The sequence below is a fragment of the Podarcis melisellensis genome (genome assembly GCF_964234715.1).
Source record: "Podarcis melisellensis genome assembly, chromosome: Z".
Lineage (NCBI taxonomy): Eukaryota > Metazoa > Chordata > Lepidosauria > Squamata > Lacertidae > Podarcis > Podarcis melisellensis.
Window position 1 is genome coordinate 48,159,109 of NC_138547.1, and position 13,754 is coordinate 48,172,862.

Consider the following 13,754-nt stretch of genomic DNA (forward strand, 5'->3'; position numbering starts at 1 on the left):
AGTCATTCTGGACTCACAACTGTCCATGGAGGCGCAGGTCAATTCTGTGTCCAGGGCAGCTGTCTACCAGCTCCATCTGGTACGCAGGCTGAGACCCTACCTGCCCGCAGACTGTCTCACCAGAGTGGTGCATACTCTAGTTATCTCTCGCTTGGACTATTGCAATGCTCTCTATGTGGGGATACCTTTGAAGGTGACCCAGAAACTACAACTAATTCAGAATGCGTAAGCTAGACTGGTGACTGGGAGTGGCCGCCGAGACCACTTGAAAGACCTACACTGGCTCCCAGTACGTTTCTGAGTACAATTCTTCTGCGAGAAGTTACAGGGAACCAGGCAGAGGGGCTTCTCGGTAGCGGGACCTGCCCTGTGGAGTGCCCTCCCACCAGATGTCAAAGAGAAAACTACCAGACTTTTAGAAGACATCTGAAGGCAGCCTTGTTTAGGGAAGCTTTTAATGTTTAATAGATTATTGTATTTTAATATTTTGTTTGAAGTCGCCCAGAGTGGCTGGAAAAACCCAGCCAGATGGGCAGGGTATAAATAAGAAATTATTATTATTATTATTATTATTAATAATAATAATAATAATAATAATAATAATAATAATAATAATAATTTGGTACTGAGACATTTTGCACCTAAACAAAGCGCACTCATCCCCCACCTTCAAACACATGACCAACTATCTTTAAGGCTACAGACCACACTTGATCAATACAATCCTAGCCTCACAGAATCAGTCTACCAACAAAATCTATGAAACCACTTGGAAGGCATTCTCATGGTGCTGCAGGCACAAACAGGCAGCAAACATAAATCTGGTACAGGAGAACTACTTAAGCTTCTCTAATGGCAGATTTCTACACTTATCTCACTGCTTGTCACAAGGAGTAAGGGTGATCAGCCAACCTGTGTCATTTCCTTTAGATAGAATGCTCCGTTGGTTAGGCACATCTGGCATGTGCAACTCTCCTTCCTTTGGACGGGTGGGATTGGAACGAAAAAGTGGTAGTCACACCCCTCTCCCAGAGACCAGAGGGCCAATTAACAATTTGCAGGATGCCCTCCCACTTTCAGGTGGAAGGAATACTCGCAGTTAAGGCCAGTGCTCCATGTTTAAGCTCGCAAAGACTCGTTTTCAAGCTGCCTCTCTGTGGATATGATTTTGTTCAACTTCCTGGGCAGGAATCTGACACGTTTGCCACATAGGCAAACCGAGAATTCCTGTTTTATATTTTAAAGCAGTCCTGTCAGAAGTATCATATGTGAAATCCATTTCAATCAAAAGCAGTTCTTCAAAGCTCTTGTCTGTTTTAAATCTACAGCACATCAACTCATTTAGTGGGTTAGATGTGTTAGACTGTTGGTTTTCATTTTTGTATTACGGTATGTTGTGAGTTTATTTTTCATTAAAATAAAATAAACAATATCACCAATAGATTATACAAACAAATTTTTGTTGTTCTTTGAAGATTTACAGGTCACGTAACAATGCAACACTCCCTCTCAAGAGTAAACAATACTACACTTTCCGGGTGAGAGCCAGGACTTCTAAGAGCAACTGTAAGCTCACACTTGATCCCTGGAGCGAGTGGAGCGAGGCAGTAGAAGTAGGTGAGAAGAAACTTTGTAAGACTCTTGGTAATGAACTGCTGAGCTGACTGTATGAAACAAATCAAAAGAACTGAATCTCTGCACAGATTTTATATTTATAGGTTACAAATAAATTCTAATCTGGTAGAAGGTCAGTGCTTCACAGTGCATCCCGCTACTTGGCAAAGACCCAAGTTTCTTTCCTCCGGTACAACTTCATTTGCTGACATCTGGCAAAGCTGTCTTTGGAAACCCTTTAATTAAAATTGTTTTGCCTGTACCCCTGAAATTGCTAATGTCTTAACCCAGGGTATCTCAAACAGTAGACCGCTTTCAGATGAGCCACTGTGTGCAACCTTCCCAGGACCTCCTCACTTGCATACTCTCCCCACCCCACCCCCCTTGGCTGTACCACACACTGCCTCTTAGTTGGTCCCATGACCTGGAGCAGGGAAGGTCTGCTGGATAAATTTAAAAGGGTTTCTAGGCTGGAGCTATCCCTCCCAGAAACCCCCCAAAAAATACAAGTGAAATACAAATGTGCATAGGGACAGCCTCAAAAATAAGGAGGAGGCTGTAAAGAACCAGATCCAAATGTGCTGGAACAAACATTCACTATGTACAGTGTACCATAAAAGGTAAAAGTAAAGGGACCCCTGACCATTAGGTCCAGTCGTGACCGACTCTGGGGTTGTGGCGCTCATCTCGTTTTACTGGCCGAGGGAGCCGGCGTACAGCTTCCGGGTCATGTGGCCAGCATGACATGGTGAACCAGAGCGGCGCATGGAAACGCCGTTTACCTTCCCACCAGAGTGGTACCTATTTATCTACTTGCACTTGGACGTGCTTTCGAACTGCTAGGTTTGCAGGAGAAGGGACCGAGGGACCCATGGTGGGGATTCAAACCACCGACCTTCTGATTGGCAAAAAAAAGGGGGGGGGGGACACGGGTGCCACTGTGGGTTAAACCACAGAGCCTAGGACTTGCCATAAAAGGTAAGCAGGCACAATTCTTTTCATTTTAGCTAGGTCATAAACTCAAAAGAAAATGGAACCAGCAAAATGATGAGTTTTAGGAAATTACTATTTTCTCCAACATTCCCTCTGTTTTTTGAAAGGAAGATAGTTCTGGATGGTACCTTGGTACCTTGTTTTGGCAGAATATTTGTTACTCACAAAGGAGAAAGTACTGATCCTACATAACAAGTACCATACTAATATGGGGAAAACAGTCAGACACACTCTCTTACATATCCAATAGCGGCCTGGAATCAGTCACTGGAATACAAAAACAACATTGGTATTTGATGAACATAAATAAATAATAGGGAATCAGGTTCTCTAGGCTTTTTCTTTGGTGGGCATGAATGCTCAAAAGTGTGCAAATCACTAGCACTTGCACTCTGATACCTACTATCTTCCAAACAGCTATTTGTAAAGGATTCAGCCATCTGGGCTTAGCAAATTGGGACACCTTTCAATAACTGAAAGGAAATAAGCTTCAAGAATTTCATAACCACATACCACAACATAATCAGGCATGAATCATCACGGTCATTTGTTTTACAAGAGCCATCAATATACAGAATCAAGTCAGGTTCGAAGAAAGAAATATCATTAAGATCTGGTGTGGCAGCGAATTGTGGAAGGAGACACAGCTGTGTTTGTTACTTTTACAGGAGCTATTAATATATAAATCAAATCAGGGTTGGGGGGAAAATAAGGAAATGAATATTCATGAAAGTTTCATGGAGGAAATTTTTCAATAGATCTAAAATTATTTTTAATTAGTTTTGCCTTTGGTTGGAAATATATATTGAATCTGGTTCCATTGAATAAACTTGCACAGCATAAGAAACAGCAAGGTTAGTTTTATAGAATGCAACTTTTCATTCCAAATAGTTAATACATTGCTGCATTAGAAACAACAAAATTTTATTCATGATCATCTTCTAATAGAAAATCCAAAAATGGACAAAGCAATGAAAGCATTTTTACATTTATTATTTCAAAGCACAACTGCTACTTATTGTGAGAGCAAAACAACCCTCAAAATCCATTGCTTTAAAACAACATGCTAAGACAAGCAGGGCAGGAATTTGTTTCTATAGAAAAGAAGCAGCAAATTTTTCACTTGGCAGTTTTTGAGACCTTGGTCACTGTCAAATGTTGAATGTTAATCCTAGCCAACATAGAGTTAACGAACAGCAAAAGTTTTCTTGTTGGCCTCTCAACACAAATACCAGCAGAAGAGCAGAAATTAGGAAAACGAACATTCTGGGCACTTACACCCCTTGGTGCTCACTCAGCTTTTCAGGCAGGGAATTGAGGTTTTGATAGAGATTATAATGGTAGTTATGATTATAATTTTCTCCATCAAGTTCCCCTTTTCTGAGCAGAGAAGGCCAGAAATAGTGTTGGAAGGGAATTAGAAAATGAGATTAAAGGGTAATATTAATCATATACATGAAATGGAATAGAAAGGAAAGCTACTCTGTTGCTATTACAGCTTTTTAAATTCCTAAATGGGAGTCAGGTGCCTGACTACTTCTCATTCTTTGTTTTTTCAGATGAGAGAGACTTTCCATTTTCTCTCCTTCTATACATTCTCCTTCCATTATGTGTGGCAGTCCTGACTATCATATTCCTCATACACATGAAGAGGTAAGAGACTTATTAATGACTTCTGTTTGAGTGTGTTGTATATGGTATATCTATCTTCCAAAAAGCTCTGCTTTCACTTTAAAAGGTTCCTGGAATAGGGGTATGAAATAAGGGAGAATATGACCATTCTGGCATGGTGCAGTTTTGTGTAAATTTATTATGATTATGATTTATATACTGCCCTTCATCATAGGATCCCAGGGTGGTTCCCAGAACAAAATTCAGGATAAAAACAAGTAAATAATTAAAACAAAACCCCTTCTTCCCACAGACGCATTTAAAAGGCTGTAGAATATTAAATAAATCATGAGAACAATTCTGAAATACCGTTGAATGAGTTAAACAAAATTTGGTATCTAGAACCCCTTAATTCTTTTCTTTTTTAATGTTCTGAAGGATTAAAATGTTGATTCTTCCTACAATTCCTGAGCCTGGAAAGTTTCTGAAACAAATGTTTGAAGAGCACATTGAAGATCTTCAAGTGAGTACTGGCCACTCAATCCTAGTCTATCTAAGGCCAACCTAATGTGTGAGTGAGAAGCACAAGCTCGGAATGACACACACACACACACACACACACACACACACACTTTTAATGGTGTGGCAGATGGTTCTAGTTTCTCCTTGAAATAACTTAATCAGAGTTGCCCATAAGGAAGATTTATAGTACTTAAAATGTATTGGGTAACAGATTACTTTCTGAAGTCTCCTTCAATTTTATTTCCATGTTGCTTTTTCTCCCTCCTAAAAAAGACAACCATTTGATTCATTACATCATTGTTTCCCAACCTTTTTCCGACCGTGGCCCCCTTCCAACCTTGTTTCCTTCCTGTGCCCCCTGCCCCGGATGTAGCGGGCGGCAGCTGCACCCCCATAAGAAAAAATCAATACAAATATGAGGTTCTGCCCCCCTCAACAAAAATCCTGGCTATGCCCATGCCCCCCCCCCGTCCTACAAGTAGAAAGGTAGCTATTTAAATGTTTTGTTTGTAAATAGAACATGTTTATAATTTTTATAATTTATAGAAAATACAATAACATAAAACAATAGGAACATAATGAAATATTGTTGAAGCAGAAAAACATAGAATAATGGAGCTGCAAGGGACCCCGAAGGTCATGTAGTCCAACCCCCTGCAACGTAGGAAACTCAGCTAAAGCATCCATGACAGAGGCCACCCAACCTCTGCTTAGAAACCTCCATAGAAGGAGAGTCCAGAACCTCCCGGGGGAGATCCATCTTCCATGTATTATAAAGAGGTAAACAACACTTAATGTGACCCCAGTCATTTGACACAGAGGTGGAAACCTACAGATACAGTCCAAAAGGCGCACAGGGAGTTCTATATATATGGGAGAATTTGAAAAAGCAAGTTGTTCTCATGGGCCTGGGACAAAAAGACAGTTGTAACTCAGAAGTCGAACAGAATCCGTTATGGAAGTCTGTTTGACTTCCAAAATGTTTGGAAACCAAGGCATGGCTTCTGATTGGCTGCAGGAAGCTTCTGCAACCAATTGGAAGGTATATCGGATGTTCAGGTTCCAAAGAATGTTCGCAAACCAGAACATGCACTTTCGGGTTTGCGGCATTCGGGAGCTAAAATGTTTGACTTGCAAAGCGTTCGTCAACCAAGGTACGAGCGTATCTTGTCATCTGGAGGAGCCCTGGCTGCCTAGATAAAACTCTAAAGCCCCGCACACCCTTACCTGGGAATAAGGCCCACTGAACTCAGTGTGGCTTTCTTCTGAGTAGACACTTAGTTATTTACTAGATGAAAGTCAGCAGCACCAGATGACCCTGCTTGGCTAGACGCTGGGGTAGATTTCACCCAGTGGCTTGCAGAATCAGGCCGACGCTGCTGACGGGTCCTGGAGCAGATTGCACCATGCTGGAGCAGATTGCACCATGCTGCTCCTTGCAGAGTGAGGCCCAGGCTGCCACTAGGCCCAACATTGGTGGCAGCAATAAGCAGCTCCGGCTCACCCAGCCCTACCCATTGTCACACAACCACCACACTTACCTGACCTGGGGGTTCTGGATCATGGGCTCTACGTGTCAAAATGGGAGCCTCAGCAAGTGCTCTCTCCCACCGGAAACAAACCAGGACTGCTCCAAGAAAACACACATGGCAAAAAAGGAGCACTAGGCCCTGGTGGACTGCCCCCTTACCCACTTCTGATTGGCCAAGCAGATAGCCAGCCAAACAGGATTTTAAACAAATAACTATAATGGTTTCCCCCCTTCACTTCTCACTTCCCTCTGTGGCCCCCTAGCCTCATGCTGTGACATGACCCCCCCCATTTGCGTGATTTTCACCTGTGGCCCCATTGGAATATCCTGGGGGCCCAGGGGGCCATATAGCCCCCGGTTGGGAAACACTGCATTAAATTGTTTTAAGAAACTGCTATATATGGAATTTGCTGCCAAGGAGTGTGGTGGAGTCTCCTTCTTTGGAGGTCTTTAAGCAGAGGCTTGACAACCATATGTCAGGAGTGCTCTGATGGTGTTTCCTGCTTGGCAGGGGACTGGACTCAATGGCCCTTGTGGTCTCCTCCAACTCTATGATTCTATGATTCTATGATTTCTCTTTTGTCTCCAGAAACCTCCCCCCGAAGACCCAATCAAGGATGAGCAAACCCATTTGTTGGTATTCGTACAGCCTTCTTGTAATGAGAACTGAGGAAACGAGGGGACCGTCTACATCAGATGACTCTTGAATGGGGCAGGGACTGATGCTTCTAGATGCTGGAGAATTTCTTGGCAATGCCCTACTGCAGACAGCATTAAAGCATTATATAAAATAAAATAAAATAAAGCAACAACAACTTGTTGGACCAACCAGGCAACAGGAAGCAAATGGCCTTCCTCACTTGACGATGTTTTCAACCGAAAACTGTGAAGATAAAAAATCTTACACTGGCATTTGTGAAGCAGCTTCAGTTCTGAAGGACTACTTCTTTCTATCAGGTGTTTTGATTTCTTTGCTTTCTTTCTTTCTTTCTTTTTTTTTGACACTTGAACAGCAGGAATGTTCACAACAAATCTTGCAAGGCTTGTCTTTTTGCCTAGTCAAACTTTGTTCTAGTGAGCTTCTCCAAGCTAAACCAAAAACTACTTATGTCCCTTCCACTGTGGATAGGAGAGAACTTAGTGGAATGACTCGGTTGGTGATGCTTGCTTTCATTCTTGGCTCAGGGCTTTCATGCCTTGCTTTTGGAGTCTTAGCTTGCCTGTCATGTTTGTCACAAGCATGTCATGGTAGAAGACTTGCAAACGGTTTATGAATGCAAAGGCCCACACAACTCCTTTTGCAACAAATGCACAACCCAAAGGACTGAGCCCTCTGACGTTATGCTGGCCAAAATCGTGTCAAGGACTTCCTGTAGTATCTTTGAATTGATGCTTAAATTGTCCTTTTGTTGCAAACTGTTAGACAAGTTCTAGGGACCTTTTTGCCCAAGTGTTGTACACTTTGGAATATTTGTGTGCTCTGGTTTTTTTTTAATAAAGATCTATTTATATAAAGAATGATTAAATACATTTTTTTAATAGACTGATGTCTCTGTTGCTTGTGTCCCTGCAAGTTTGTGGAATTTTTTTTTCTTGGCTGTTTATTGCCTCCTGACTCTGCCCATGAAGTGTTAACACAGCAGCCTTCACGCCTGCCTCCTTTGGCCCAGATCCTTGCTCTTGGTAGTTTGATTAACTCATTGTTCAGTAACTGATCTATCTATTCCTCTGTTTGCCAGTGGATCTGACTACTAAGAGAAATTTTGGCAGATATTTATTTATATAACATACCCTGCATTCTCATTTCAACAAATTCACAAGGCAGTTTATTTGCTATATATTTTTGAAAGTGGGTTGTCGCTTTGGATCCCTATAGGTTCGGACACCTTGAGATATTGTCACCAAACTTGGCATGAAGGTTCCCAAGATGGAAGCGGTGATCTTGTTCAACATTTTCAAGATGGTGGACTGAAGCGTCACTTTCACATTACTTCACCCATTATTGACAAAGGTTTGGCTGCCTTTCAAGTAGGGCTGGGCGATATCTGGTTTACAGCATCATGATATATCACCAGCTAAACACTGTGATATACCAATACATCACAATGTCTGAAATAAGGATGGCGCTTTGTATATGGGCTGGCTTCACGGTTTTTCCTGCATTGTGATTTTTGCCGGCACCTGTTCTTGTGATTTGCTGCCCCCTGCAGGAGACAGGGGAGAGCTGAGCCAGCAGAGTTAACAGGGGCTGCATTGTAAGTGCCAACTTCAGGGGGGCATGGGTGCTTGGGCACCCACAATAATATATGGTAATTGTGGGGGCTGGGCACCCACAAAGCAAATGAAAAAAGCCAGCAGGTGGCAGTGACGTTGCCTCCAAGAGAGAAGCAGTAAGGCTCCAACCTCTGCAGCGAGGCATCCTTTTCCAGGGGGTGAGGCTCGAACCCAGAGGCTAAGTCTCTGTTTTTGTGTCTGAGCCCCTCCAGCAGAAAAGGGTGCTTTGTTTGCTGTAGATAGGAGGAAGAGGAGCTGCCGCCAGCCGCCACAAGGCAGCGTGCAACGTCACATGTCTGCATGGGGGCACCTGCAATCCTGAGGATGAATTGTAGCCCTGGGCTGCAGGAATCGAGAGAAGCATTGGCTAGCTTCATGTTTTTCCCCAAATTGCAATTTTGCATAGTGCGTGCACAAACATCTTGATTTGTGATATTTTGCCAGGTCAAAAATTATGAAACTGATATCACAATATGGACTTTAAACTGCATATATATTGAGATACAGTGGTACCTTGGGTTAAGAACTTAAATCATTCTGGAGGTCTGTTCTTAACCTGAAACTGTCCTGAAGCAAAGTTCTTAACACGAGGTACTATTTCTGGGCTAGCGGAGTCTGTAACCTGAAGCGTATGTAACCTGAAGTGTCTGTAACCCGAGGTACCTGAGGTATTGTCCAGCCCTACTCTCAAGATATCATCACCCAACTCGACATGAGGATTCCCAAGGTGGCGGCGGTGAGGTTCTTATCAGTATTCATCAACTAATTCTGTCAGCACAATTATTTCTTCTTGCGCAACAGAAATTTCCCAGTTATTCTCCCCATTTGTGCCTTGCAACTCTTAAGAAGCTGCTTAAACAGAAGGTGCACATCCCACACATCCCTTCCCGAAGGGCACATTAAGAAGCCTGGTTATGCAGGGCAGTCCCTTTAACAAGAGATAAACTGACACACTCCAAATTTCCTCATAGGTAAAAAAAAGAAAAAAAAGAAGTGTACTGGGCTATACACCTCTTTCCTGCACCATAATGCCAAATGCAAAGATCAGCTAGACATGAGAACCAAGTGTTAAAATAACTCTGTATCAGTGGGCCAGCGTCTCATGTACTTCTAGGGACAGATGTTCAAGTTCGTGTCTGTTGCCAAGTGCCATATTGGCCTAGTGAAATTACCGGTATTCATGTTTTCACTTGTCTGCCCAGCCAATTCATCTGTCTGCTGTTTTGTTTCATTTTAGTCTACCAAATACAGTAACTGCACACCATGTTGATGGCAGTTTTGGGTGGTGGTATAAACCAGTTGCTTGGGTCCCCAGACAATAGATGAGTTATAAATGTTTGATGCTATTTTGAAATCCCTTGGAGTTGCTTATGCTTTGCCATAACAGCAGGTGCTGTTTCATGGTGCTGCTCTTCATTAAAATAAATATTTGGCTACTTGTAGGGTTTAGACGGGTGCAGCACCATAAGAGCAAGTAGCAAAAGCCAGCAATGTGTGTATATTCAGAGTGTAAGTTGACAGTTTGCATACTGCACTGCAGATATAGTGGTTATCCCTCAATTAGGGACATGGGTGGCACAGTGGTCTAAACCACTGAGCCTCTTGGGCTTGCTGATCAGAAGATTGGCAGTTCATATCCCCGCGAAGGGCTGAGCTCCTGTTGCTTTGTCCCAGCTCCTGCCAACCTGGCAGTTTGAAAGCCAACCAGTGTGAGTAGATAAATAGCTTCTGCTGCGGTGGGAAGGTAAACCGTGTTTCCGTGCACTCTGACATCCGTCACTGTGTTCCATTGCACCAGAAGTGGTTTAGTCATGCTGGCCACATGACCTGGAAATCTGTCTGTGGACAAATGCTAGCTCCCTTGGCCTGAAAGCGAGATGAGCACAGCAACCCAATAGTTGCCTTTGACTGGACTTAACCATCCAGGGGTCCTTTACCTTTACCTAGCTTTCTTTTTACCTTTTTATCCCTCAATTATTTTCACTATCCATATCAGTCATTCTTTTTTAGGAACCATTTACAGTAATTAAATTGGAATTGGACACATCACCTCTCTTTAGTTTTATAATTATCATGCTAGGTAGCTTCCGAAACCCCTTCATGGATCACTGCCTTGCCGTGGCGAAGGGCTTGAATAACTCAGAGAAGCTATGAGCTATGCTGTGCAGGGCACCCAAGATGGACAAGTCATAGTGGAGAGTTTTGACCAAACATGATCCACCTGGAGTAGGAACCGGCAAGCCACTCCAGTATCCCTGCCAAGAAAACTCCATGGACAAAGACAACAGGCATATAAAAGTTATGACACTGGAAGATGAGCCCCTCAGGTTGGAAGGCGTCCAACATGCTACTGAGGAAGAGCGGAGGACAAGTACAAGTAGATTCAGAGCTGAGGAAGCGGGTGGGCTAAAGCCGAAAGGTCGCTCAGTTGTGGATATGCCTGGAAGCGAAAGGAAAGTCCAATGCTGTAAAGAAAAATATTGCATAGGAACCTGGAATGTAAGAACCATGAACCTGGGTAAATTGGATGTGGTCAAAAATGAGATGGCAAGAATAAATATTGACATCCTGGGCATCAGTGAACTAAAATGGATGGGAATGGGTGAATTCAGTTCGGATGACCATCATATCTACTACTGTGGGCAAGAATCCCGTAAAAGAAATGGCCCGTAAAAGAAATGGCCCTCATAGTCAACAAAAGAGTGCCGAAAGCTGTAGTGGGATGCAATCTCAAAAATGATAGAATGATCTCGATACGAATCCAAGGCAGACCTCTTAACATCACAGTAATCTAAGTTTATGCACCAACTACTGATGCTGAAGAAACTGAAATTAACCAATTCTATGAAGACTTACAACACCTTATAGAAGTGACACCAAAGAAGGATGTTCTTCTCATTACTGGAATGCTAAAGTAGGGAATTAAGAGATAAAAGGAACAACTGGCAAGTTTGGCCTTGGAGATCAAAATGAAGCAGGGCAAAGGCTAATAGAGTTCTGTCAAGAGAACAAGCTCGTCATCACAAACACGCTTTTCCAACCACACAAGAGACGCCTCTACACATGGACATCACCAGATGGGCAGCATCGAAATCAGATTGATTATATTCTCTGCAGCCAAAGATGGAGAAGCTCTATACAGTCAGCAAAAACAAGACCTGGAGCTGACTGTGGCTCACATCATCAGCTTCTTATAGCACAATTCCAGCTTAAACTGAAGAAAGTAGGAAAAACCAGTGGGCTGGTAAGATACAATCTAAATCAAATCCCTTATGAATACACAGTGGAAGTGAGGAACAGGTTTAAGGATTTAGATTTGGTGGACAGAGTGCCTGAAGAACTATGGATGGAGGCTCGCAACATTATACAGGAGGCAGCAACGAAAATCATCCCAATGAGAAGGAAATGCAAGAAAGCAAAGTGGCTGTCCAACGAGTCCTTACAAATAGCGGCGGAGAGAAGGCAAGCAAAATGCGAGGGAGATAGTGAAAGATACAGGAAATTGAATGCAGATTTCCAAAAAATAGCAAGGAGAGACAAGAAGGCCTTCTTAAACGAGCAATGCAAAGAAATAGAGGAAAACAACAGAATGGGAAGAACAAGAGATCTGTTCAATAAAATTGGAGATGTGAAAGGAACATTTCGTACAAACATTACCATAATAAAGGAGGAAAATGGTAAGGACCTAACAGAAGCAGAAGACATCAAGAAGAGGTGGCAAGAATACACAGAGGAATTATACCAGAAAGATATGGATGTCTCGCACACCCCAGGTAGTGTGGTTGCTAACCTTGAGCCAGACATCTTGGAGAGTGAAGTCAAATGGGCCTTAGAAAGCACTGCTAATAACAAGGCCAGTGGAAGTGATGGTATTCCAGCTGAACTATTTAAAATTTTAAAAGATGATGCTGTTAAGGTGCTACACTCAATATGCCAGCAAGTTTGGAAAACTCAGCAGTGGCCAGAGGATTGGAGAATATCAGTCTACTTCCCAATCCCAAAGAAGGGCATTGCCAAAGAATGCTACAACTACCTCACAATTGCACTCATTTCACACGCTAGCAAAGTTATGCTTAAAATTCTACAAGGCAGGCTTAAGCAGTATGTGGACTGAGAACTCCCAGAAGTGCAAGTTGGATTTCGAAGGGGCAGAGGAACCAGAGACCAAATTGCAAACATGCACTGGATTATGGAGAAAGCTAGAGAGTTCCAGAAAGACATCTACTTCTGCTTCATTGACTATGCAAAAGCCTTTGACTGTGTTGACCACAGCAAACTATGGCAAGTTCTTAAAGAAATGGGAGTGCCTGATCACCTCATCTGTCTCCTGAGAAATCTCTATTTGGGACAAGAAGCTACAGTTAGAACTGGATATGGAACAACTGATTGGTTCAAAATTGGGAAAGGAGTACAAGAAGGCTGTATATTGTCTCCCTGCTTATTTAACTTATATGCAGAATTCATCATGCAAAAGGCTGGGCTGGATGAATCCCAAACCGGAACTAAGATTGTCAGAAGAAATATCAATAACCTCCAATATGCAGATGACACAACCTTGATGGCAGAAAGTGAGGAGGAATTAAAGAACCTTTTAATGAGGGTGAATGAGGAGAGCACAAAATATGGTTTGAATCTCAACATCAAAAAAATGAAGATCATGGCCACTGGGCCCATCACCTCCTGGCAAATAGAAGGGGAAGAAATGGAGGCAGTGAGAGGTTTTACTTTCTTAGGCTCCATGATCACTGCAGATGGTGACAGCAGCCACGAAATTAAAAGACGCCTGCTTCTTGGGAGAAAAACGATGACAAACCTAGACAGCATCTCAAAAAGCAGAGACATCACCTTGCTGACAAAGGTCCATATAGTTAAAGCTATGGTTTTCCCAGTAGTGATGTATGGAAGTGAGAGCTGGACCATAAAGAAGGCTGATCGCCGAAGAATGGATGCTTTTGAATTCTGGTGCTGGAGGAGACTCTTGAGAGTCCTGTGGGCTGCAAGAAGATCAAACCTCTCCATTCTTAAGGAAATCAGCCCTGAGAGCTCACTGGAAGCACAGATCCTGAAGCTGATACTCCAGTACTTTGGCCACCTCATGAGAAGAGAAGACTCTCTGGAAAAGACCCTGATGTTGGAAAAGATGGAGGGCACAAGGAGAAGGGGACAGCAGAGGACGAGATGGTTGGATAGTGTTCTCGAAGCTACCAGC

The 13,754-nt window shown here is 42.8% G+C and overlaps 1 protein-coding gene across 2 annotated transcripts in view; it reads left to right on the forward strand.

The window, feature by feature from the left end:
* IL13RA1 (interleukin 13 receptor subunit alpha 1) overlaps positions 1-13,754 on the forward strand; it is a 439,968-nt gene that overhangs the window by 33,824 nt on the left and 392,390 nt on the right. Inside the window, exons 7-10 of one of the 2 annotated variants that reach the window (XM_081896993.1) lie at positions 1,476-1,617; positions 4,167-4,260; positions 4,657-4,741; positions 6,861-6,981. In XM_081896993.1, the coding sequence (XP_081753119.1) occupies positions 1,476-1,617; positions 4,167-4,260; positions 4,657-4,741; positions 6,861-6,941 (402 nt within the window). In that variant the 3' untranslated portion in view covers positions 6,942-6,981. Of the gene's footprint in view, positions 1-1,475; positions 1,618-4,166; positions 4,261-4,656; positions 4,742-6,860; positions 7,815-13,754 lie in introns of those variants that run through there. The other variant, XM_081896994.1, reaches the window with a different exon arrangement.